Source organism: Pinus tabuliformis, chromosome 3_2 (assembly GCF_031772625.1).
Source record: "Pinus tabuliformis cultivar Carrire ecotype Pingquan chromosome 3_2, CPIR1, whole genome shotgun sequence".
Classification (NCBI taxonomy): Eukaryota; Viridiplantae; Streptophyta; class Pinopsida; order Pinales; family Pinaceae; genus Pinus; species Pinus tabuliformis.
In genome coordinates this window covers 1,099,217,100-1,099,243,359 of record NC_142302.1, presented here as the reverse complement: position 1 = coordinate 1,099,243,359, position 26,260 = coordinate 1,099,217,100, and the positions used below count along the sequence as shown (strand labels likewise).

General features: G+C 36.7%; 1 protein-coding gene across 2 annotated transcripts; it reads left to right on the top strand.

Annotated features, from left to right (window-relative positions):
• Positions 1-12,123: 12,123 nt before the first annotated feature.
• Positions 12,124-25,244, top strand: LOC149184510 (nuclear transcription factor Y subunit B-1-like). 2 transcript variants are annotated; one of them, XM_089417550.1, is made up of 6 exons: positions 12,124-12,384; positions 12,507-12,754; positions 12,887-13,016; positions 13,192-13,197; positions 16,557-16,643; positions 24,808-25,244. In XM_089417550.1, the coding sequence occupies exons 2-6, from the start codon at positions 12,540-12,542 to the stop codon at positions 24,859-24,861; spliced, it is 492 nt and encodes a 163-aa protein (XP_089273676.1). In that variant the 5' UTR covers positions 12,124-12,384; positions 12,507-12,539; the 3' UTR covers positions 24,862-25,244. The 2 variants fall into 2 exon arrangements, 1 of the variants encoding a protein (XP_089273676.1); XR_016257267.1 differs by lacking the exons at positions 12,124-12,384; positions 12,507-12,754; positions 12,887-13,016; positions 13,192-13,197 and adding an exon at positions 13,284-13,444 and having other exon boundaries at positions 24,805-25,244.
• Positions 25,245-26,260: the final 1,016 nt, after the last annotated feature.

The following is a 26,260-nucleotide window of genomic DNA, read 5'->3' as shown; positions in this document are numbered from 1 at the left end:
GTAATACCAACATAAACATTTTGACTCAGTCAAAAAAGAAGAAGAAAAATTGAGATAAGATAAATAAGAGGTACAAATTTCTTGATAATTAAAATTCAAAAATAAATAAATTAATAATTGTAATTTTAACAATAAAATTATAAAGTTAAATTAAACTATAGAGTTACCGTGGTTTATGACGCAAGGCTACCTGGAACAGGGTTACCTGCGTGTATTAGTCTTCAAACCTTTACGGTTAAGGCCCCTTTAAATAAACCCCAGCGGAATGAATTCATTACAATAGCCCAGTTTTATAAACCCTCATAAACCTTCCACTAACCCTTATGCCGCATATATAATCAGTTCCCACATTATCTTATGATAAGGTTGGACTTACACATAAATGTATCGGCGCTTTATTTCATTATAAACCCTTTATAAGGGAAATACACATAAAACACGTCTTTTATGCCTTCTTCCGCCTATTTCATGGCTCTTGCACAATTCTCGAGGCTCCTTTATCGCTAATCGCAGTCGTCGTCTCTCGCGGGTTTCTTTAACACATGCCTCTATCGCATCTGATATGCGATAACGCAATAACGGATTTCAAATCCCATTAAACTGCATCTATATATTATCGGGTTTGCCTTATCACTTGCATCAATACTCCTCCATCGATAAACACCATTAAATGTTGCGATACGATCACTCCGATGATCGCGTCGGCATTCGCTGTCGCACTTCTTTAAGGCACGGTATATTCACTCCCCGAATTAATATCGCAATTAAATCCCCGCCATTGATCCTCCCCACAGATCCAACGGTCCTCGCTCTATCGCTTGATCGCAATCGGCAATCGCCCAAGGTCGGGGTTATTCACGCCCTTTTGTTTTTTTCCGATGCGATAGTTAAAACTTCGCTCATTCTCCGTGATCAGATCTCAACCGTTGATCTATTAGATCCAACGGTCCTTGAGCGCCACTTCCTCAATCTTTCGCTCCTCTATTATTCGAGTCTTATAACACTTTCTGTTGTGTCGCGTGCAATTCTTCTCTATGTATTCAATCTCCTCTTTAGGTCCACCGAATTCACCTACACACACACACACACACACACACACACACACACATATATATATATATGCTACAAAAGCTCTGATTCACATTGAATTCATCATTCAATCATTCGAAACGCACATTTATATTGATTTGAATTTATCTTTGCACATAACAAATAAACAAAGGATACATATTGAGACTCTATCTCTGTCTATGCCCTGCTCTCCTAATACTAGTGGCTTCTTTTACATTCTACCCATAGGCTTACAATCATACTCCAATTCAGCTAACTCTCTACTCTTCTCTCTTGTTTCCTTTTCAATACATCATTAGCAGTTTCTTTTACAGTTCGAGGAACTGTTCCTCAGTTATGAAACAGTTTCTTCAAACTAGTTCCTATCTAATCCTATTTTGTCTAATTCAAAAACTAACAATGGTTGATTCAGCCTTAATTTAAAATGACACAAAATGAAACTAAATGAAACAGAAACTTGAAGTGTTTTCCTCTCTATTTGTCAAAATAAAATGAAAATAAAAATAACAAGAAACATCTCCCAGCTGTCGCCTCTTCATTCAGATGCTCCTGCATCAGTTTACAAGCAGTGGTATTTGTTATGACAATGCCTATTTAAAAACTTGAGCAATTCCATTATCGAATGCAAGAGTACAACTTAGATCCATTTTAACTTTGAACATGATCCCTCTCGACGCTTGGTAGATTCAGATTCGAGATGGATCTAGACTACTTAAATATAGTAGTTGAAGCTAAAAATAAATGGTAATATGTACTTTTTAGACAAGAGTACACAATAATACATGTCCTTTTTAGTTAAGTAAAGGAGTTGATGTTGTTAACGTAAAGTAAGAAAAACATTAATTTAAGTTGGGATTGGTGGGCAAGTGATTGTATATTTTGGTTCAGGTTTTTAGAGGAAAATGTGATATGTATATATATATATATCTGTGTGTGTGTGTGTGTGTGCTTTCTAGACATTAGTACACAATATATACTTATTAATCAACCAGATTAGCATTGTATGAAAGAATTGGTAATGTTTAGTTTAGTTTTTTATTTATTTATTTTTATATATATTAAATTTATTTTTTTAATGTATAAAGAATTAGTTTTCATTTATACTTGAGTCATGAAAAAAATTATTGTATTGCTCTCAAATCTAATATGGAAGAGATGTTGTAATGTCTTGTTATGTTATGTAAACATTTTCTTATTATAAGTTTACTTGGTTACATCAAGACAGTGAAAAGTGTGAAAGAGCATAACCTTGATTCTCATTTTATTATGGAATTTATCCAAATTTAAAAGAATGGAGACGTAGATCTACAAATAAAGGAAGTATGAATCAAAGAAAAGGAAACTTATATGAATTATAGGAAATATATCGTTAAAAAAGCAATTTAGGATATATCATAATTAGAGGAAAATGAAATCAGTGCATAATTTTGATTAAGAAGATGAAAGTGTCGCAAGGATAAATGATAGAGAGTATTGTTATCAACAAGGAAAGCCTTAAATATCACATGGCATTCAAGCGTGTAGAAAAAAGTTTCGGAATATTACATATCAAACAATTTAAGAGAGTATATTGATAAATGTAATAAGAAATTATTTTAATTTATATTAAAGTTATGAGCTTGAAATAGTTGATATTGTTTTTTAAAAATATGGAACTAATAATTTATTGGAGTGATTTAGATTAGGTTTGGAATCAATTTTTTCTTTTAATTGGATTTATTAATGGTGATTTGAACTTTGAATTTCATGGTTTACATAACACTTTATAACACAACCATCACCAATTGAGCTTCCCCTCGTGAATGAATAAAATCTATTAGTTACTACTATAACCTAAGAGTATATCCAACAACTTGCAAGATAGATATATCGATAACTTATGAATTTATAAGGGTTGAGATATTTCGAAGCCCACCGAGTGGAAACTTAATCCTAGGGGACGCCTACCCTTATCACAACAAACCAACATGCCATTTGTTGGAATTGAATTTAGATGGGGAGGAAAACAAATAGCTCGCCCAACAACTTGAGCTATGAACCCTTAACAATGGATGCTAACAAATGTTATTGAAGATGAAGATGTCATTGCATGATCAAAGATATACAATACGAAGAGTTATGGAAACAAATAAATAGAATAGACATTAAGAAAGTGTCGTTTAGAGCTAAGCTCAATGTTGAATTTAGTATTGAGTTGATAAAAAATCAAGGTAAATGAAAAAGAGTAAGAGAGTTGAAAGAAGACCAAGATAAATACGTAAGAGAGTTAAGAGCTCCAAAAAGATTTGATTGTAGGGTGTGGACCTCGTGACATCTTAAATAGTCGAGTTTGATCATTTCATTGTTCTGGTTCACGACAATTTACAACTTAAAACATTCCCTGCTTGCATTCAGGCTCTCAGATTTTTCTCGTTTAGTTTTCTAGTCAGTAACAGACTGGAGCAGATTCGATTTAGAAGTCACATGGAGCAATCCTACCAAAATGGATTGTCAGGTGAAAACCTAGAAAGCGCATGATACTTTCCACAAATTAATTATGTATGCAGGGGTTAGTCTAGAGCAGGACATCAGCCTTTGGAACTTCGTTTTGCACCTCAAATTTCAGCAAAAATATTGGGTTTCACTGAATGTGTAAGTAGCCATCAGAGCGGTCATGCTTTCGAGCAACCCACATGAGCGAGAGGAGATTCCAAATTTGAAGTTGGGAGAGCAAAAAATAAGCATGCCCTTAAACACGTAAAGGCTTTAGCAACCATGAAGGGTTTGACCCTAGGAGCAGATGCCAACTTAGACAGAGTGGATTCCCTATCCATGAGGGCTCTGGTTGGTAAACTCAGCTACATAAAAATGTCTCACAAACATCTGTTATCTTGGGTCAGGGAAACTTGGAAGCCATTGGTGGGTTATACTTCGATAATGACCATTTTGGTCAATAAATTGATCAATTTCCATCTTTTGTCAAAGATTGATCTCGATATTACCCTCAACAAGCCCTGTGTCATAGACAAGGGCTTGCTATGATTATAACGCTGACACCCAACGTTATGCCCGAGACATAAAATCAACCGCGAAAACACCTTTGGGTTTTGCTACCAGGCTAATTCCATCTTGAACTATGGTCAAAAGAAGTACTCATAAGGTGGAAAATGCCTTAGGTAGATTTATTTTTCTAGATGAAGCTTCTTTGTTGGCTATGGACAAACAAATGGCATGGGTTTTAGTAGAAATGGACACCATGTAAGGGCTTCCAAGGTCTCTAAAAATTCTTTGGGGCCAAAAGGAGATCATCCAGCCTTAGATTACTGGAAGATCCCTTTCAGATGCATTATATGCAGAGAAGCATGCCATTTAGCTAGCTCTTATGAGGCTTCTTGAAGGTGGGGTTTTGACAACCAAAAACATCATAAAACCCTATCCAAGTCACAAACTCAATTGTTTCCTCAAAAACTCTCTTGGTCGCCCCTAAGGATTTCAGAGTATGAGTTGAAACTTGCTCCTAAGTTAACAAAAGGGACTATTGAGGCTATGTTGACAACTCAAACATCAATTCCTGACATCATGAACTTGATTCTTACTAGTTCGACTAAAGGTGGTTTGGAGAACAATATCCCGTATTTGATTCCACGGGACAGAATGTTGACTGGTGTTGTTGATGCAACGATCATTGACAAAGCAGAGACAAACATCAATTCTAACCAAGGTCTCGAAGCCTCTCTCAAACAAGGCACTTCCAACGGTGCAGACCACACCGGTAAGTCCAACTTTGAAGTTGAATCTCTTATCCAAGATCCTTCTATTGAGGATTCTTTGCTTTTAGATCAAATAGAATAGATAATTATGAATTCTATTTCCAGTTCTACATCTTACTCTTCCAGTCATAACATATCTCAAACCTATATTAGTGATGCTCTGAAATTGACTACATCAAACATTTATGCACAACAAATTTATATACCATCTTACTAAGGGTCCTGTATGAATCTGGTTCTGAAAATAAATGGTCAACCTAGGATTGAGTTATGCCATTTTGGCCTTCTCACTTCTGATTTTCAGCCTCTCTCAGTGGCCTACCATATCCCTACCACACTAAACACCTCTACTCTAGTTTCCTTGCTCTAGTGCTTTCTTACAAAGAGGCACTGAAGCTCTCTCCCATCCCTTCCTTCGCAGGGGTTACTCATGTGGTAAATCCTCTAGCTAAACCTAGTCTCTCCTTCCATAATGTTATTGTTAGAAAGAAAAAGAATAACAAAAAAGCACTCGTAAGAGAAGGCAATATCTCTGAGCATATCTAGGGAGGAATAAGAGTCTCACCACCTGTAGATCTAGATGTTGATTCAAGGGCACTTAGAGCACAAAAGCCCTCTCTCTCTCCCCCAATTAATGATTATCTTATCTCTCAATATTTGAGGGGTTAGAGGACCCTCAAAATTTGCCTCCCTCAATGGATTGATCAACATCCATCATCCTTCCATTATATTTCTTCAAGAAATAATGGTATCGGGAGACAAAGTCAAGGAGAGTTTATGAAGGTTGTGTCTAGGTTGGCTTTCTTGTGTTATGGAATCAAATGGCTTGTCAGATGCCCTAGTCACTCTATGGGACCCTAACTCTGCATCCTTACAAGCCTTCTCTTCATCCATTAGTATTATCCTAGAAGGCTCTATTAGAGGATGTCCCATTCCCATAAAACTGGTAAATTGGTATGGGCCTTATAATGACAAAAAAGCCTTCTAGGATGTGGTGTAAGCTAGTGTATTTCTCTTAGATCAAGCTCTCATCCCGACAGGAGATTTAAATTTCACTACATCTGCAGGAGAGTCTTGGGGTTAGCGAGCCCGTCCTATTCTTTGTGTTCCTACTTCTTGTATGTGCTCCAAAACCATAACATTTGAGATATAGCCCCTTTCCCACTATCCCCTACCTAGAGAAATCTTATATCGGGTTCAAATGGTATAGCAAAGTGACTAGACAGATTCTTGATGGCATATCTATTAGCTAAAAATGCGGGTATGACTCGTTCCTGGATTTCTCAAGATAAGATTTCTAATCATATCGCCATTTTCCTGGAAATCGATTTTGATCCACACCACCATAATTATCCCTTTAAATTAAACCATTCATGGTTGGAAGAAGAGTCTTTTAGACTGCTGGTCATGGATATCTGGCCAAATTTCCCATTCAATAATTCCTCCTCTGCTATGTCCACCTTAGTTTTAAACTCATGGAGCTAAAGAAGGCAGTTATGGTTTAGGATAGAAACAAGAAAGCATGACAATAAGAAGAACTCCTTGAAATTGAATATGAATATGATCTTATCTCCCAAAAATTCTCCTCTTCCTTCTTGGTTGATATAGCCCAAAAAATGAGCTCAGTAGAATCTATGAAAAGGCAGATTGTAAAATGGGAGGAAGAAGCCCAAAGATTAAAAAGCAGGGCCACCTTGATAAAAAAGGGGGATGGTAACACTAAATTTTTCCATAGTTACACTAACCATAGAAAAAACATAACTCTATTTGGGAGCTTGAGATAGAGAAGGGAAAGTCAGTCTCTTCTTCTAATGAGTTAAAAGATGTTGCTTCTTCCTTTTTATATTCCCTTTACACAGATCCAGGGTTGTCTGATATTAACTCTCAACTACAGCTTATTAAACATTACTCGAGATTTTTCATCCATGATGAAGCGGTCCAAATTGGAAGCCTTGTCACACTTGAGGAAATTAAAGGAGTTCTAAAAAAGTTCTCAAAGGACAAAAGTATGGGGCCTGATGGTTGGACAATGGAACTATTTCTCTCCTTCTTTGACCTTATGGGACCAAAAATGTGTCATATGATGGAGGAATTTAGAAAATTCAGGAAAGTCTCACTAGCTATTAAAGCTGCCTATATAACTTTGATCCCTAAATGCTCAAAGCCTAAGTCATTTTTGGAATTTAGGCCTATTTCTTTGGTCAATTTAGTGTATAAACTTATCACCAAGATTATCTCAAACACGATTAAAATATTTTTGGCTGAGAAGATGTCCCCTAATCAATTTTTCTTCCTCTCTGACAGGTAGATACATGATGCTATAAGCATTGCTCAAGAAACCTTACACTATTAAAACAAAAATCCAGAGAGCTCTGGTGCTCAAAATGGACCTAAACAAAGAATTCAATCAAGTCAATTGGACCTATCTTAGTCTTGTCCTCCTTCAAATAGGGTTAGGCCTGGAAGTGACAAACTAGATCATGGGTTGTGTTGCTTCAACAAGCTATTCAATCTTAATAAATGGCTTGCCCTCTAGAAAATTCACCTGCTCACTGGGACTAAGGAAGGGATACCCACTATCTCCTCTTCTATTTTTGCTTGTGATGGAAGGTTTGAGTCGTCTTCTGGTGTAAGAAAAACATGAAGGTAACATAATAGGTATAAAAATATATGAAAACCAATACATCACCCACCTTCTATGTATGGATGATGTTCAACTTCTGGGTCTAGGTACTGTAGCTGAATGCCAGGTTTTCATAGATGCATAACTCTCTCTTGCAGTGCTACATGAATGGATATAAATCTTACTAAATCTACCTTTCATCAACATGCAGTTAGGCCAGACATCCTCTTAGACATCTAGTCTTTCTTACCCTTGCAAATCTCAACATTGGAGATTGGTATTGAGTATCTAGGTTTCTTTCTAAAGCCCAGTGACTATCATAAATAAGTTTGGATGTGGATGATCATAAGGGTGGAGCAGAGAATAAATCTTTGGTGCTACAATTGGCTATCTTTGGGAGGCAGAATGACTTGGCAAAATATGTCTTGGAAAATATTCTTGTTTACTGGCTTTCCTTGGCCAAAATTCCCATTGTTTTCTAGTCTCAATTAGGCAGTTGATTTCAATTTCCTTTGGGTTGGTAAAAGCAATAAAGGAGGTTTCCATATTGCTAACTGGTCCATCTTATCTAATGCCAAAAGTATAGGAGGATGGGGCTTTAAAAATCTAATATGGTTTGCAAAAACGTTGACACTGAAAAGCTTGTGGATATGTCTATTTAGGGAGGGTCTTTGTAACAACCCCCATAAAAACTCCATGTAAAATATATAATAACCATGGTTGATGGGGCACGTATTCCAAGCTGAATGTTGGGCAGGAAATCCTAGCGTGTGTTCATTTGGTTGTTTATGGCTAAGGAAATTGGCAAAGGCAATGGCTAAGGCTTTGGAAAGGCATGATGCATTTATTGGCATTTTATTTATGAAAATAATGGAAAATAGGAGGAAAGGAGGTGAAAGGTCACAGGTTGCATGTGAGGAGGAAAATGAAGGAAAATAATGGAAAATAGAGGCCTCATTGATAAAAAGGCTTATGAGGATCAGTTGGAAAGGCTTGATCAATTTAGCTTTGGAGCTCTGTCATTACTCTTTCTCTCTCTCATACTCTTGGACACTTATAGTTTTCTTGGAGCACTTTGGCACTGGAGAAAGAAAGGAAAAGAAGGTAAGAGGAAGCAAAGATCAAGCAAGGAAAGGCAGGTCAAGCAACTACAACAAGCTTCATTGCAGGTATCGACTTGCATGTGTATTTTCCTTGCTAGATTTAGCATGCATGGGATCACATGTGTGTCTTTTCTACCATGGCATGGGTTTTTCTAGTTTTGACGGTATTTTCAGCCTAGCCTTGCCATTTCCTAATAGCCTTGATAAGATGGGTTCTCTCATTCGGTTTATGTGGGATGGTCGGATTGGATTCAAAGCTGAGTGGGGTGGATCTCTGAATTGACAAACAAATGGTGTAGTGGTCCTTGAACCAGACTGAGGATAATGAAGCCACTGGCCTAGTAACCCCTGAACCAGACTGTGGGTTGCTGTAAAGCCAAATTGTGTGCCTCGGTGGGACTAGGAATCTTTGCCGGTGAATGGTAGGATATACGGTAAAGCCAAGTGGTGGATTTTCTCTCCATTAGGCCTAGTGGTTCTGAGATGGAATACATAGTAAATCTTGGAGGGTATGTCTTGATGTAGGGCCTAGTGATACTTGGATCAGATTGTGGATGCACGGTAAAGCCTGAGAGACTAGAAGGCACTCAAATTCCTCACGGTGTAGGTGGAGAACTCTGGTGGCATCCATATTGATTGGTGTTTTTAATGTATTCTATGAGTCCCACATTCATGCTTGGAATATGGCACGAGGGTGATTGGTTGAAGAGAGACTTGGCTTAGCCAATCTATGGTCAGGTGGAATGTGGTAGTCCCATCTCCGGTTGGTCTATTGCATCATTAATTAAAGGTTATTTCTCCTTGTATTTCTATGAGTATTTTGATGGATTATATGTGGTCTATATGGCTATACTCTCATTAATATTTATGTCGTTATTATGCTGGTTATATGTATGTTTATGACGACAACTATGTATGGCTCTTAGCATGTTTTTACTTGTATATGAATGAACAATGTATCTATGGTCTAATGGATGAAACTGTAGTTAAAGTGATAAAGAAACAATGCTTCATGGCGAATCTTAGATAAGTATGAGACAACTATGCTCAGATCTGTTATTTACATATGTAGATTACATATTTACTAAGTGTTTGACAAAATATCTGTCATGGTTAGGCTTGGTTAGGTCAAGCCCTTGATCAAGTTTTGTGGTAGAGGCTTTTCCTTGGTTTCATTTATCGTCTTGGGAAGTCTCATCAAGTTCTAGGCATTGGTTTGGAGACTAGCCCTAAAAAAGTGGCTTAAATCTCGTAGTCTCTGGCATAGAACTAGTTGAGAGAGACTGCAATCTCTCCCTTGTAGGCACTGTGGGAGCGACTATAGGTTTACAGTCGCATGCATGCCTTGTCATGGGAGCGACTTTGGGTTTAATTAATTGAAATGCTAGGTTAACTCACGTGTTGGGCACCTTGAGTGGTGGATTAGCTCCCGGGGTCTTGAAGCACCTAAGGGAGGTCTTTAAGGTCTTGTTTTGTCGATTCCACTTCCTTAAGGTCACATAGGAGGTCGAATCTAATCATAGTAACCTCTCGTCACATGTTTACCCCGGTTGGCTGGTTACTTGGGTAGATGTGGGAGGAGGGTGTTACGGTCTTTGGAGCCATGTCATAAAAGAGAAATATTTAAGCAGACAAAAGGTGGTGGATTGGATTAGAGGAGAAGATATTAATCCTCTCAAAAGAGGCTCCATGGTCTGGAAAGCTCTCATGTCCTCCTTTCCCCGTCTCTTCAATTGGCTAACTTGGAAAGTTGGAGATGGAAAACAAGTCATCCTTGATAATGACCCCTTCATTGGTGGTGCCAATGTCTATAATTTGTCCTCGTAATTAAGACAATCTTTAGCATCAAAGGGACTCTTCTCTCTACATAACATAAAAAAAAGTGAACTCCTCATAATCCTCATAAAGTTATTGCCTGCCCTCAACAAACTTAGGATTGGTTGGCTCATTTGCAAAGGAATGGAACCTTTTCATCAAAGAGATCAATCTCAATGGAGTGAGATTAAACAATTATAGGGACTCTCTAGTTTGGAGCTACGATTTCTCAGCTGGAAAGATTACAACTAGGTCAACCTATGAAGCGATAACTAATTCTTAGGTTACATCAGTTGATAGATGGTGGTATAGATTCATATGGAAATGGCACATTCCAAACAAGTTAAGATGCTTCGCTTCGCTGACCCTTCACAACAAAATATTGGCTTGGGAAAACATCCAAAAAAGAGGTTTTAATTTCAGGGTCCTAGCAAGTGTGGCCTATGCAAACAACACGAAGAAACTTCTGACCATTTTCTAATAAACTACACTTTTGCTTAGGAAATTTGGTCTTCTATTCTCCAAATCTTGAGTATCAAAGCAAATTTGACGTCGATCACCTTTGCAGAAACGATATACATATGGGCGAAAAATATAATCATCTTTGTACCTTGGCTATATTTATTGCATGGGGCATATGGTTGCTAAGAAATAAGGCCATTTTCCTTAAAACCATGAAAAAAACTAGGAACTAAGGGTGGTCTAATGAGAGGAAGTCGATGTAGGAATAATAATTACGTGAGAGGAGGTTGATGTAGGAATAATAATTACATGATGTGAAAATGATTATGCATTGAAAATTACTTTGCTTTCTTATACATAGAGAGAAGAAGTTGCTAGTGTATGATTGTATGGACCCACAAAAATCAAAGTGAGTTTGATGATGTCATTGTTAAGGTATTTTATCTTAAAAATATCGTAATTCCATTTAAAAGACATTTTCATTTGTAAAGTTTTAATAAACCAATTAAAGTTTTTTTTTTGGTTAATTATGAGAAATTAGTGATTCATTGCACTGAGAAGCATTCTCCAATTTAGTAAGGAAGAGACATAGTAATATTATGTAAACATTAGCAGTTTTCAAACTCGAGTTTTGACAACCCATGGTTTTTCCTATAGTATTCTTCTAAAATGTAGCATATTTAAAGGCATAACATAAACATAAACATAAAAATTAAATTAAATTAAAAATTGAGGTCATAGAGTCAATTTGTAGTTGACAATTTTTGGGCTTTAGGTTTTGCCAATGACATATATATATATATAACCAACCTAGATCCATCTTAAATTTATTATGGAGAATAATCAAATCTCTCTAGGTGTAAATCTTTACTCAAATTTTGCACTAGAAAAAAAATCGTTTCCACCTTGAGAGATTTGATCCCTCTCAACATTTAATAAATCTATAATTAAGAGGAATCCTAGCCTTGAGATCAAATTAATTTACGACCATCATACCCAAGAGTATATCCAACAACCCACCATCAAGATATATCAATAACCTATAAACTCAAATATCAAAAAGAGTCACACCATTAAGAATATATATGTATTTTTTTTTAATTTTATTTGTGGAATTTATTTCACACCCATTCAAACCATTACACCTCAAGTACATTAATAATGAAAATTAACTATACCATGTGAGTGCACTTTGGTTTGAAGTTTGACCAGGTCGTACATGTCTTCACAAGTCGCTTTCCGTAAATAGAAGCAAGGCAGCGGAGGAAAACTAGGGGATTCGACCTGGATTCGGCAGAAGAAGAAATAATTTTAGATAATCTAAAATCGGCGGAGGGGATAAGGCGAGCGGCCATAAAATAAAGGCAGCGAGAGGGTGGGAGGTGATTGGCAAAAGCGAAAAATTAAAAAAGGGGATTTGAGCGAACGAACGAACGGTGAAGATACACAGAGGATCTCTCAACGGCTTCATCTCCGTCGTCGTCTCTCCTCCTTCTATCTCCAGCGTCCGATCTGATCTTATCAAAGGAAGCCCTTAAATCCCTCCAGCTTTCCAAGCGCGGTAAGCAAATCTCTCTTTTGATAATATTTGAATTCCATAGGCAAATTGCTCTTATTCTTCTTCTTCTTGTTACTGTCGCCACTGAGCTCCCCGGCCCCGGCGGCCATGGCTGCATTTCGCAGGGTTCTGTTGCTGTATCCCAGGTCCCTGGTCATATGGCGGAAGCTGGCAGCCCGGGCAGCCAGGAAAGTCCTCGTTCTGGGGAACAAAGCCCCCAGTCCAGCGTGCGGGAGCAGGACAGGTTCCTACCCATCGCCAACATTAGCCGCATCATGAAGAAGGCGCTGCCGGCCAACGGCAAGATCGCTAAAGACGCCAAGGAGACCGTGCAGGAGTGTGTCTCGGAGTTTATCAGCTTCATCACCAGCGAGTATCCTTTTGCTTTACTTTCTTTTCTTTCTACTTTAATTAGGGCTTCTTCTAATTAGGGTTTCTCGGACAAGAAGATGTTGTTTTTGTCTGCGTTTGTTTGCTTGTTTGGTTCTTTGACCGGAGGCGGCAGGGCCAGTGACAAATGCCAGCGAGAAAAGAGGAAGACAATCAACGGCGATGACTTGCTCTGGGCCATGAGCACGCTAGGGTTTGAAGATTATATCGAGCCCTTGAAGGTTTACTTGCTCATGTACAGAGAGGTAAAGCCGGTTCTTTCGGTTATTTTTGACTCAAAGATGAAGTAAAGTTGTGCATTCCTTCGTAAATATTTAAGAATATTGTATGCTCTTTCTTTTTGGAAAACCTCGGGGACTGATGGGGAAAATGCCGTGTGTTGTTTTGTCCGTGGTTTCAAACGCGCGTCTTTTACTTCAGGCGGAGGTAAGATTTTTCCTCTTCCGTATCTTTTTTTAAGCTTGTGCACGTTTTGTTTTATGGATTTGCGTAGATTGCTATTTTTAAAGAACCGTTATTGTGTGCTAGTACAATTGCTTGAACTAGTCTGCAAGGGTTTGCAATGCTGGTTAGAATAGAAATAAACATAGTTGGAGGTTCAGTCTGACCTATCTCAGGTTCGATCTCGCCAACTTAGTCCGGGCTGAACCATGGGACGTCTCCTTAAAATAATGTAAGAAAACAAACCATAAAAATGGTGTAAGAACAAAGAAAACTGTGATTTTTAGAAACTATGTTAGCAAACTGTGGAACGCGAAATGAAAAAAGTTCATGACGAGTAATGGAAATTCTCTCAAGTTTTGGTAATATGAAGCATTTCTAGAGTTTTCTAATTATATATATATATAAAGCATACTAATTATAAAATTAAAAAAAAAATCATATTCATAACAAAAATTGGGCTGGCCTCGAGGATATACAGCCTCCTGATGTGAGCATTATGCTGGCAGCCGCATGATATGGCACTCTGTCGAGGCCATTTGGTCCGATGTTTTGGCTTTTAGTTATTTCGTGGCTTTAGACAATGCTGTCTTTATAGTGAATTTATCCTCAATATCATGGTTCATATCCATAACAGAGTTTACAACAAAGCAAACATCCAAATGTTTACTGTTCAGTTTATAAACGATAAATCGATCATGAATAGACTAATATTTGTATTCCATCTTATCTGTTGGCTCACCTGGAGTGAAAGAGTGACAGGCACTGCTTTGACGAGGATCATTAGGATAACCACTATCTATGCTGCCTTTATGGTGAATTTATCCTCAATAGCATGGTTTATATCCATAACTGAGTTTGCAACAAAGCAAGCATCCAAATGTTTGCTGTTCAATTTATGAACTATAAATCGACTCATGAATAGATTAATATTTGAATCCATCTCATCTGTTGGCTCATCTCGAGTGAAAGAGCCACAGACACTGCTTTGACGAGGATAGTTAGAATAGCCACTATGGATTTTGAACATCTTTTCTGCATTTATCTGCAACACCTAAAAAGGCAGATTGTGTGTTGTGATCACTGTCATCCTGAGAACCAACAGGAAAATCTGCATATTGTTGTGATAGAAGGCAAAGATTGAGTGAAACACACCAAATCTTTAGTCTTTTGTGAGGTTAGGCAAGTCGTTTTCACAGAATGGTCAAGGGATCAACTCGCTCCATTTTCATTGAAAAGGTCGTTTTTATTAGAAATTCTGGATAAATGTTTTTGTTCTCTGGAAAACGATACCTGGCTTGAACCAGCCTACCCTTTAGCTTATAGGTGTCTCAGTTCTATCTTCTTAGAAAGCTTCAAGTGATCATCAAGAGTATGAAGATTGTGTTCGAAGAGTTCTGCTTGGGCCATTTCTTGTTTGTTGCTTTGTTGGAACTTTGATTGCCTCTCGGATGGCTTGGTATGGAAATAAGTAGCAACTGGGGGGAGGGGGGATGCAACTCGGATAAGGGGTTGAACAGGGACATCATAGAGAATGGAGGTGTGGGAGAACATGGAATCAGTGTCCAGGTCAGGCCTTGAGAGAAGTGACAGGAAAAGATGGTATACAACATGTTTTTAGGAGAACAGATGAGAGCGGTGTTCAAATCATGCCTCCTTTGTAAAGAGTTCTTAATCCAAGTCAAGTGAAAATGGTCATGTGGAGTTGAAAATAATGATTATAGTTTTGCATGGAGCCTCAGTCATGTGACACACCACCAGGCAGAAACATATGCCCTGCTCCAAGGTCTGTCATTGGTACACCAATGACAGACCTTGGGGATTCTACCTTGGGGATTCTACAGCTATTGTCAGGCATATGATTCATGATGCAACTCCAAAGGACAATGAGTTGGCTCAGGTAAATTTTGAATTTGAACCAAGGTTTGAATCAGTGGAATGGTTCTATACCTCTGCCAAAAATGAACAGGCAGACTGCCAGACACAGACGCGAATCTCGACACATGTAAAAATTAGGGTAACTGATAGTTGATGGACATGAGTTTTATCAAGACATTCCATAGCCACGGATTTTGGTTAAAATCGGAATTTTTTGGTCTAGTAAGAAGAAAAATATTTTGTTTAATCTTCCCTTGGGGCAAGACACTGGGTGTCTCTTCTGCTGTACTTCTCCCTCTTGAATTTGGTCACAGCTTTTATATTATAATAAAATTTTCCAGTTTTTGTAAAAAAATGATGAGAAATACATATGTAGAGCACAAACCCAACTATTGTTGAATACTAATCTTTAAAACAGAAATAAAAGAAATAGGGTAAATGCATTCACCTCAAATTAACAAACTTCATTTCCAAGTAAGTTATGAGATCTGAAATATCTTGGAGTTTATTTATTCAATTAGAACATAATAGTGCTCAATTTAAGTCAGATAAAATTGGTCCTCAGGAGTTGGAAATAATGATGAGAAGCAAACTTGCAGAGCACAAACCCAACTATTGTTGAGCACTAATGTGTAGAATGCAAATAGAAAATAAAGTTAAATGTGCCCGGATTCCAATCACTCTACAAAAATTTGGGATTCACCTCAAAATTAACTAATCCCATTTCCAAGTAAGTTAAGAGATTTGGAATGTCTTCAACAATATAACTTCTCTAAGCGTGATGGTTGTTTCACTCATCTGAAGGACAAATGAGAACAAATAAAATAAAACACAATAACCAATAGAATGGGATGCATCAAAATTTGTGCACCTACTGAAAGGTACTCTGCTAGAGTATAGGTTTGTAGTGCATGGATGTAGAACCCTTGATATAAAATTTATTCTTACCTAACTTAGCTATGCAATACAATACTTAATTTTTTTTTTCTTTTTCTTTGCTTGATGTTTAAAAAAATTCTGGTGGTAAAATATAATTCTGTTGCAAGGTAAAATATCATTATGTACCAAGGTGAAATATATTTATGCTACCATAGAAAGAATTAGAAATGACATTCATACATTCACAAATACAGAAAGAAATGGACAAAAACTTAGAAGATGCACACATAATGCGTAATGTAATGGAAGGAAAATTTTCTATTGGAAATTGATAGCTTACAAAAGAATAAACTTTCCAATCATGGTAGTAGAGATGCCTATTTATAGGCTTCCAACAGTAATATTTTAATATTATATCGAAGCATCAAGTACACTCAGATTAGGACTGGTGGTATGACGTCAGGATTTGGGAAATATAACATGTACTAAATACTAACATTGCTTACAATGACAACCATTATAGGACTAATTCATATAATTGCTTATTTTACTATTTTCAAATAAAGTGACAACATTGTATCTAACAGGGTGACAATAAGGGATCTTCAAAATCTGGAGTAGACCAATATGGAAAGAAAGAGTCAAATGTACATCAAGGGATTCCAAATATGCAGGTAGATATATACTCCCCTTTTTGAATGATTTTTGATGCATGGTGTGAATAAACACTTTAGGTAGCTTTGTTGCATAAACTTGGTGTATCTCTTAAGTAGCTATACTGTTGTTCTTAGTTTTCTTGGAAACTGTTATTGGATTGATGAACTCGTTGTCTTTTGAGTTTTTTGTTCTTTGTATTGTCAAATAGGATGCTAGTTGGTGAGCTTGTTTTGATATAAATAGTATGGCACATGATCTTTTTTTTATTATTATTAATTTGTTCTTTTAAATGTTTAAATTTGGTTTAAATTTCTCTTTAGTTAATTTCGGTGGTTTAAATCCTCTTGATTCTTATATTGAAGGTGTATGGTTCTAGATATAAGCATGCCTCAAGCTAGACGAATTTCACCTTTCTTTCTTGACAAATTCCTTTTTTGACAAACTGAGTATTATCAGTTAGAATCTTGAAACTTACTTTGTACTAGTTGGCTTGGTTGTATTAGTCCATTATTAGTCCCTGAAACTTTGTCCTCTTGGCATCTAAGCAGGACTTGAATAGGATTATAATTTATTTTAGATGACATTTATAGATAGAGTACATTACTTCTCCTCCGGTGGGCCTTAGCACTATGATGGATTTGTACAAGGAGCACTTCATACTCTTGGGTTTTGCTTGGCCATTGGCTCTGGCTCAAAATCAATCATTTTCCTCATTTAGATAGGATCTGCCAGCTTTGTTAGCTGCATAAGATAGAGTTAGAGGATCACCTCATCTTTAGATGCTTCATTTATTATGTGAGATCCAATGGAGGTTTTGCTGTCGTTATTAAGACTGAAATGGGTCCCTCTCTACATTCTTTCAAGTTTCAGTACGTGGATTAGAGGTGTTTAGCTCTTTTTATGAGGGAGCTTCTTGGTTTTAGATCTCAAGGTCTGCATTGCCCTCCTTATTTTGTTAAATGCCACGTGCATAAATGCAATGAGGAACTATGCTATCATATTCTTCTCTTCTCCATTCTTAACAATTTTACACAATGGATTGCTGTCGGTAATCTTCTCCATTGTTAATGATTTTAAACAATGGATTGGTGTTGGTAAAGGAGGCATGCTACTTTTATGATTTATCTTTTCTGGATCAGTTCCTTCTTGTTCTCTTTGAAGGGTTCCTAAAGTCTCTGCTTACTTACACACTTAGGCAGCCGAAGGAAATGTACTTTCAATTGAGTATATGAGCTAATATAAGGGTGCTTGTGAAATGTGCAAGAAGCTTCTGCCTGAGATTTGGTAGAGTGGTGAGTCAAGTTGATGGTGAAAGTTTGGCATTTTCTGAATCACCACATCTTCCTCCATTTTTGTCTCTGGGATTCTTGATCATTGCTACTGTATATTTCTCTTTTTTTTCCAAATTAAGGAAAGTGAAGCGAGTCATTGGGGTCGTTGGAGAAAAATATAAAAAACTGAGAAAATATTTTGGGTTTCTTGTTCCTGAGGAAAGGATGGATAAAGGGCCTTTTTTTCATGTGACTTCCATTTTGTAGGTCTTGTGTCTTGCAACTACAAAAACCCCTCCTTTCATTGCTGTAATGTGCTTTTAACTGTTGCTAAATGCAAAAATGTGACAGGCTAGGACTTGAGGGATTTTGTGCAAATAGTGATAGGTAGGCCTTAGGGTTTCCTATTTATAACCTTCTAGAGTTATTAACTTATTATTATTATTATTATTTTTTGTTCTGTTTCTTGCTGACTGTTTCTCCCTGGTCAAGGTGTTTCTCAAGTTTGTCAGCTCTAAATGCTAAGCATGCTGCTTGATGTCTTGCAGTGGAAACACCTCACATCTTAGCATAGGTCCAAGATCTAGTTCTGGTACAATAGCAAAAATTGTGGAAGATTTGCTTGGTACAACAGCACAAATTGTGGAAAATTTGCTAAGTGTTGACTACTGATTGTTCATCAGTATATTGAAAACTTCATTGCTGGGGATGAATGTTTCGATTTTATCGAGTGTCTTTTGTTTCATATTCAACACAAGATGGACTTTGCATGCACTCAGTTCATTGGAGCAAGGCTTTCTGGCTTGCCTTGCATATTGAAAGCAAGTTACAGAAGTGACCCCTAAAGATGGAGCATCATTGACAACAATTCAAGCTCCTCTGGGTGGATGTTTTGAATTTTCTCATCCCTATTCTCCTGCTCCTTCCCCTAGTCATCTTCATTTGTTTACAAGGCGTGACAAAGATACCCATAAGTCTAAATGTTTGCCTAAAAGCAAATGTAATGATAATGGAAATGTTACGAGAATACTGTAATTATCACTAATGGTATGGCCATTCTAATGAGGGATGTCTTAAGCGAAGAGTTCTCAACACATTCAGTGGATGAGCAAAAGGCAGGAGAAGGTTAAAATGATTATAGTCAACAATCCCAGTTACATAAGTGGCTGTTGTGGACCTCCCAATCCATGGTGGGAATTCCTCTGCTACTAAGCACGGTAATTCTAACAATTCAAAACAAAAAATGGAAAAACAATTCTAAACCCACAGTTAGTCTTAATCATCACTAACTACTTCACTTTAGACAAGAATGTTTTGTTTTTGCAAAACTGTTGCGTCATAGTTAATGGTAGCAATGTAAATCTTATTTCACAAGACCATGTGACTTTTCTTGATTTTCCTTCAAAATGTTAACCTTGGTCTAAAATTTTACGGTTGGATGAAGGATAAAGAACCAATGCAAGTTATGAAGGTCTGTCAATTCACTTTTGCTGTTGACCCTTCTTTGACTGTATTAAGTATGACGACACTCTTGTTGACTGCTGTGGTCTTATTCCTTGGAAGGTTTTATCAACATGATTGCCATGCAATCAATCTATTATACATTGTCTTGAAACTTCCCAATTTTTGCAGAGATGGATCAGTATAGGATTGAAGTTTTCTTCTGCTGCCACTTGTCTAGCAACATTGATGTCGAGTTGGCTACTTGATCTGCATTATTGAAATTCCTATTTGAGATTTCGTAATGATAAGCAGACATGATCTTTTATTAAGATGAAACCTAAGTGTTGATGATCCTGTATTTGTTGTGTTTGCTTGGAATTACATGGTTGTCCAAATTCAACTTGGCAGCCATTGCTCTTTGTTTTAGTGATGACTATAAGGCTAAGTTATATTTTGAGAGAAAAATATGAAGCATTAAAGATGCACCAAGAGAAGTAAGGTTCTATAGAATGTGGGGTGGTAGTGATCCTTGTGTGCATGCATGCTTGCGTAGTGCTAATAAAATAAAATAGAAAAAAGCAGCCAACATCTTCTTTTTAATTACCTTATTGTCTTAGTCAGTCTATGGAGCTTTTCCTTAAACCTGGATTATGTCCAATTTCATTGTGGCAAATTAAATGTTGAATCTAATCAGAGATGCAAAATTTTATATGTTGGAAAATAAATGTCATTTTCATCATTTTTGGTAAATCAAAAACTATAAAAACAGAACCAATACATGTATGCATGTTTTGGGTCCTTACAATTAACTTGACAAAATTTTGTATCAAATTTGAAGTTAAAAATATTTGTATTTGGTCTTTACATTTTGACCAAATATTTGTTAAATTGGGGAACCTTTTTTTAATACCATTTTCTTGAATTTGAATATGAACACAGACCAGCTGACTTAGATTATTGTACAAAAAGCCAATGTATCTATCAAGTTTGGATCTATTGAGACTCAAGAGGGATCAACGAAAAGGTGAATGCAATTATGCAAGCCTCTATATTTATTAAAATTTATTAAAGGTTTAAAAACAATTGAGGTTTTCACCTTCGAGTTTTTCTAATATCTACTATTGTTTAGTAGATTTGGGGTGTAGATACACATTTTGTGCTTATATATATTTAAGGGAGAAATGATCAGGTGTTTTGCATAACCGTGAGTAGGATGAGAGCACAAATGTTAAGGAAGATAATTGAATGTGAAGATATATGTAAATGGCTTACATTTTAGGAGGATGATCAGGTGGTTGACATTGTTGAGTATGAGAAAGATAAGCAGATAAGATCACAGTTCAACTTTAATATAACATACAAAGGGCCTGTATTTTAAACTTGGATTGTGATAGTAGAACGAGACTTGGAAATGGAAACGCAGTATGGATTAAATTCTACATGAAAAGTTTAAAACAAGATCAAAAGTTGTTAATGACCCATGGGTCTTCTTCTTCTGCCTTCAAGGAGGTCTCTAGAGTCTAGACGTTTGTCTACTGGTGGCTATAATTTAGATCATGTGAGGCTAGGAGCTCATAGAAACAGTGAATCACGTAAGGTCGGGAGCTCATAGAAACAGTGAATCACGTGAGGTCAGGAGCTCATAGAAACAGTGAATCACGTTTCTCTTCTTAGGCACAAATAAAACAAAAGTGGATATAGAACCTTACCAGTTCAAAACCTTTTTCTCTATCAGTTGGACAAAAATCAAGAGGTGTGCATTTCATTGAGACTAATAATTATTGAATAGGAAATCTGTGCTTCAAATGACCAATAACACAATAGATTTGTTAAAAATTTATGAAGAAAATTGATCTATGGGATGAAAAGGGCACATAGTGTGGCGTTCCTTCACACAAAAGTGACAACACTGAAATGCAAGAATATGGATGGGAGAGAGGAGATATATGGGGAAAACAATGTTGAAAACAGAGTGCTGTGCTACTCATCTGCTTTGGTTGTGTACTGGCTTGTGTCAACCTGTTTCTGAGGTGCAATGTCCTCGAGATCTGTATTGTTGACTTTTGATTCTCAGCTGATGTCTTCTAATACCAAACCACATTCTAATGTGGTGGATGGATGGTTCACAATGGAGTAAGGAAGTGTTGATTTGGGGGTTCATCTGCTATGGTTGTGTTGGCGTATGTCAACCTGTCTGTAAGGGTGCATCATCATTGATGCCTTTTTGGAAGTGTTCTCTAGCTGTGCGTGCTGGAATTCTGTGTCCCAGCTGTTGTCTTCTGATGTTGACTGCTTATGTGGCTGTATGGAATAGGAAGTGTTGCTTTGTTTCTACCTGTTCCACACACCTGACAAGTTCTATATTCTCATTCCTCCTTGGTTTCCTTCCATCTTCACATTTCACATCTTAACCTATATGAGCTTGTTCTTAGTTGGGTCTGTTTAATGTTTATTTCAGGTATTCTTGTACGTTGATTTCACGTGCAGGTTTGAATTTGTCTATCGAATACTATTGTTTTTCTTTGCATTTCTTTGTATTTGCTATCCTTGTACCAAGCCTCCTCTGGGTTGATTTCAAATCCATTTTCTCTAGTGTATATCTTTCTTCCACTATATTCCAGCTTTCGAACATTTTTCTGCATTGGAACTCCCATGTGTTTCTTCTTTTCCACAAGTTCTTTTTCTGTTTGTTTGGCCATTTTTTACCCGTACATTATCAGCCTCTGTATTGCTTCACTCATTAGGGAATTATTGCGTTGACACTGCATAGTGTCTTTGCTGTGAGGATGGCATTATCTGGATAGAGTAGGTTATTTATTTTAATAGTCCCTTCTGTGAATACACTTCTTTCCTTTTTTCATTGATCCACTCTAATTTATCAATGTACAACTTGAACAAGACTGGGGAGATGGTGAAGCCCTGTTTTATCCCTACAATCATGTTGAAGCTCTCTGGCATTCCCTCCTGGGTTGTAATTTTTGTGCTGATGCGTCCATATAACCTGTATACTACTGCTATACACTTTTTTAGGACTTGAACAAGGCTGGGGAGATGGTGAAGCCTTGTTTTACAACTACAATGCTGTTGAAGCTCTCTGATAGCCCCTGCTGGCTTGCAATTTTTGCATTGACATGTTCATCTAATCTCTGTACCACAACTCTGCACTTGTTTAGGACTCCCATTTCTGCGAGTCTTTCCCTTAGCTTCTTCTGAGGCTTTGCATTGAAAGGCTTTACACAAATCTATGAAGCAACCCCACAATTCCTTTCCCTTGGTTATTGGTAATTGTGCACAAGCATGAATCCTGCTTGCCCCTTGGGGTTTTTTTTCTCTGTTTCCTTTGCTCATTTGCTGGATTTTCTTTTCATGCGTCCCGCAATTAGTTGAGAAAATATTGGGTTAATCAATTATAGTTCTGTTTTCACGGTTATTATTTGCTCATTCTTTGAAGATGGGGGCAGGGTAAGAGACTTTTTTTTTTTCTATTTTTCTGGGAAACACTTTAATTGTTGGTTCAATAGTCCTGTTATGTTTTAACTAGGAGGTAGAATAATATGCAACAGAAGTTGCTAGTGACTAACATTTAGACCACGTTGGAAAAATTTCCGTTTATGCATTGTAAATGCACCTATTCTTTTGGGTTTATGAGATAGGGTGCTGGACTGGTGTTATAGACATTGTCGTTTTTCATTGTGTGCAGTATTACTTTAGTTATAGAGGATTTGGCTCACAAGTAACATAGTTACATACTTGTGCTTGACGAGTACATGTGAGGGCAGGTGATTTGTCATACCTGCCATACTCGCACTCGGTATACTTGACAGTATTAAAGAGCAACAAAAAATTATTTCAAAAAATCACTCGTGCATGAGATAAGTATTGACTTGGTGGCTGGTCAAAACTTGCCATTCTCCTGAGCATGAAAGGTGTGACTATGTTTGTATTCAAATTCATTTTTTATAGAGCTGCAGTTCTATGATGTACAGCATGAAACCTATGTTGCACTGGTTTTGGGGATGGGGGAACGAGGGGGACGAGTCCCCGTAACGGCTAGAGTGCACCCCCAAAGTTTCAGGGGACGGGGGGTTGGGGACGGCAATACATATACAGAATTTAATATTAACACTTGTAGTTGTTTCAAGCTGGTATTATGTACAACCTTTACACTTAAAATCTCCTACAATTTGAAAAGGGGTTGAGTGACATTCCATTATTGGCCACTAGACATGAGCTTAAGTGTGCCTTAGGAAACTTAAGTGTAACTACTTTAAATATGTAATAAGGTCCATGAACAATCTATCAAGGAGAACTGTCTTTATATTAGTTTTTTTCCTCATATTTCTTGTTAATGATGATTATGTTAAACACAAAAGGCATTCCCGTTTCAATAAATTTTGCAAACTTTTATAGCTATGTTGAAAACCACTATAAAATAATTTGGTTTTCTAATGATATTAAATTCATATTTCAGATTCAGAAGAGGATTGAATAGGAATTTATTTAAACATTTAGTACTCAATCCAATTCACAACTATCTGATTGTTTTCACAATTCTTGAGGTTGGGATGATGGAAGCACTGAACTTGATTGAGTCCTCAAAACCCACATACAATATGTAAAAGTTGAGATGATCCTAAGAAAGAACAAGAAAAATAACCACAATGATCATCCTTTTAAAACTTTGTATTTTCTGTTTTATTAACATGGATGGTGATTTTTGTAATTTTACCATTGAAAATCTAATATCTAAATCACTAGAAATCCAAAATGAAACCCATCATACAAAACCCATGTTTTGAGCTGCAACTTGTACAAAAAATTTAGATTCAATGTATTCCAAAAATGATCATATTGTTCAATCATCAATATCCATGATTGTCAAAGCTGAAGCTCTGTGCTTGGATTATCCCTGAAATCTGCCCAGAAAACCCTTGAAATATGCCAAAAACATCCCTGAAATCTGTCCCCGATGGAGTCCCCAACAGTTTGGGGATGTTTCCTAAGGGTCCAAAAGTCCCCGGAATGTGGGGACGTAGGGGTACGTGAGTATTTTTTTGGGGGACGGGTCCCTGTGCAACATAGCATGAAACTAGTTTTCGATTATGTTTAAAGGATACTGTTTACATGTATTTTAGGTTACCCAACTTTTGTATAGGAAAGGTCTGAGTATGTTTGTATTACAAGTTAAACTATTGTAGGAAATTGTGATTTAGTTATAGAACGTTTCCAGGTAACCTGTGTCTCTTCTGAAGTGCTGTTTAGCAACATGGTTTGCACGAAATTCTCAGTAGAGACTTTGTGTAATCTCTAGAGTATAGTTTTATATCACGTAATGCTTCATCTATATGTTTTTCTTCTTTAACTGCAATTTTGTACTAACCAAAGGGTATACATCTTTCAAATATTTTGAGGAGGAAACTGTAGCTTAATCTTAATCTGATAAAAGCTTTTCTGGATATTTCAGCAGTCTCAGATGCAGCATCATCATATGGTTACAATGCAGGGCAATGATCTGTCATGATACATGAGAGGTCATGAATTGCTGGTTAGTATGTAGCCAATCAAATTTAGATGGCTAGTTTTGTGAGGATCAAACGAAAACAATTCATTTAACTTAATTTTATGTTACTGGGCAAAGCTTTTAGCTTGACCTAAATGATAGGTAGTCGTGATAGCTAGCTTTATTGTACATGGAAGTTGTGATTTGTATGTTGCTGTACATGTGAATTGTTGTCACTGTAAGCAATGACATGGAGTTGTTTTTGTAAAGTTTTCTTTAAAAAAATATTTGTCTATCTAATTCCATTAACGGATTTGTTTCAAACTGGATAGCATGGTCCAGATTCTGTCCATGCCACATTTTATTAGCTATAACTTACAAGCAATTTTCCGTTTGTGGTTGCATGTCTGGATCAAAGGTTTTTGTCCATGCTACATTTTATTAAAACCATAATTTACAAGCAATTTTCATTTTTAGGTTGTGTCTGGATGAAAAGTTTGTCTGGGAGCATTTAGGTAATGCCATTTTATTTTTTGTCTCAAATGTCTCACTGGTAGAGGTTGCATGTTATGCGATTGGTGAGAATTTATTGTTTTCCATTGCTTTGCATATTTGATTGTGTCAACTGTCCTCGTCTATCTTATTTGTCTAAAGTTTCTGCTGTCTCTTTCTAGTTTCAAGTGCATTCACATGTATGTTTCTTAGCTGTGTGTTGAGGATACTAAGGTGGTTGTTTGTTTTATTATTATTATCACTTGGTCTTATATTTGTTGGTTTTTTGTTGTAAATTTTTTTATTTTTGGCCATGTAATGAACATCCAGCCCTCCAACTTAAGGCAAGGCTAAGGTATTTCTCAAAGCTCAAAGGCTGCACAACATATACTTGATATGAGCTTAACAGGTCACTTTTGGGAACTGAAATCTGGGGAGAGCAGATAACAATCATTTCTCCCAATTACTTGAGATAAGTCCAACTAACTTTTAGGATACAAGGTTGTCCACCCTATATTCGTGTTTCATGTGTATGTAATATTTTAGCCAGAGCCTAAACTCTACAGGGGAGAAATACTCTACATTCTGGATTGGTTCAAGTATTCGAAAACTTTAGTCAATTTTTGGTTTCAAGTTCAGTACAGATATTTAAAAGTTATTTTTAGGAATGTATTCACTATTTGAAATCTAAAACTAACTAAAGCTTTCTGAAGTTACTAGGTTTGGATATGCATTCCTTTTTAACTGTTTGTTCTATATGCAACTTTCACATTACAAACGGGCAATGTTTCGTATAATAAAATATATATGGTACAATTACTTTTCATTTTCAAAAAACTAGTTTTCTGGAACTAATTAGTTTTTTGACAAATTGCCTATTTTTGTAAACTTGCTTCAGTGTTCTTGTTTGGAACCATGCCTTATGTAC

What these genes read in the sequence shown, in the direction of transcription:
- LOC149184510 (XM_089417550.1), top strand. Translation starts at nt 12,540, where the DNA reads ATGGCGGAAGCTGGCAGCCCGGGCAGCCAGGAAAGTCCTCGTTCTGGG. An exon ending in ATCAGCTTCATCACCAGCGA is followed by an intron (nt 12,755 to 12,886) that starts GTATCCTTTTGC and finishes CGGAGGCGGCAG; the next exon opens with GGCCAGTGACAAATGCCAGC. An exon ending in AAGGGATTCCAAATATGCAG is followed by an intron (nt 16,644 to 24,807) that starts GTAGATATATAC and finishes ATATTTCAGCAG; the next exon opens with TCTCAGATGCAGCATCATCA.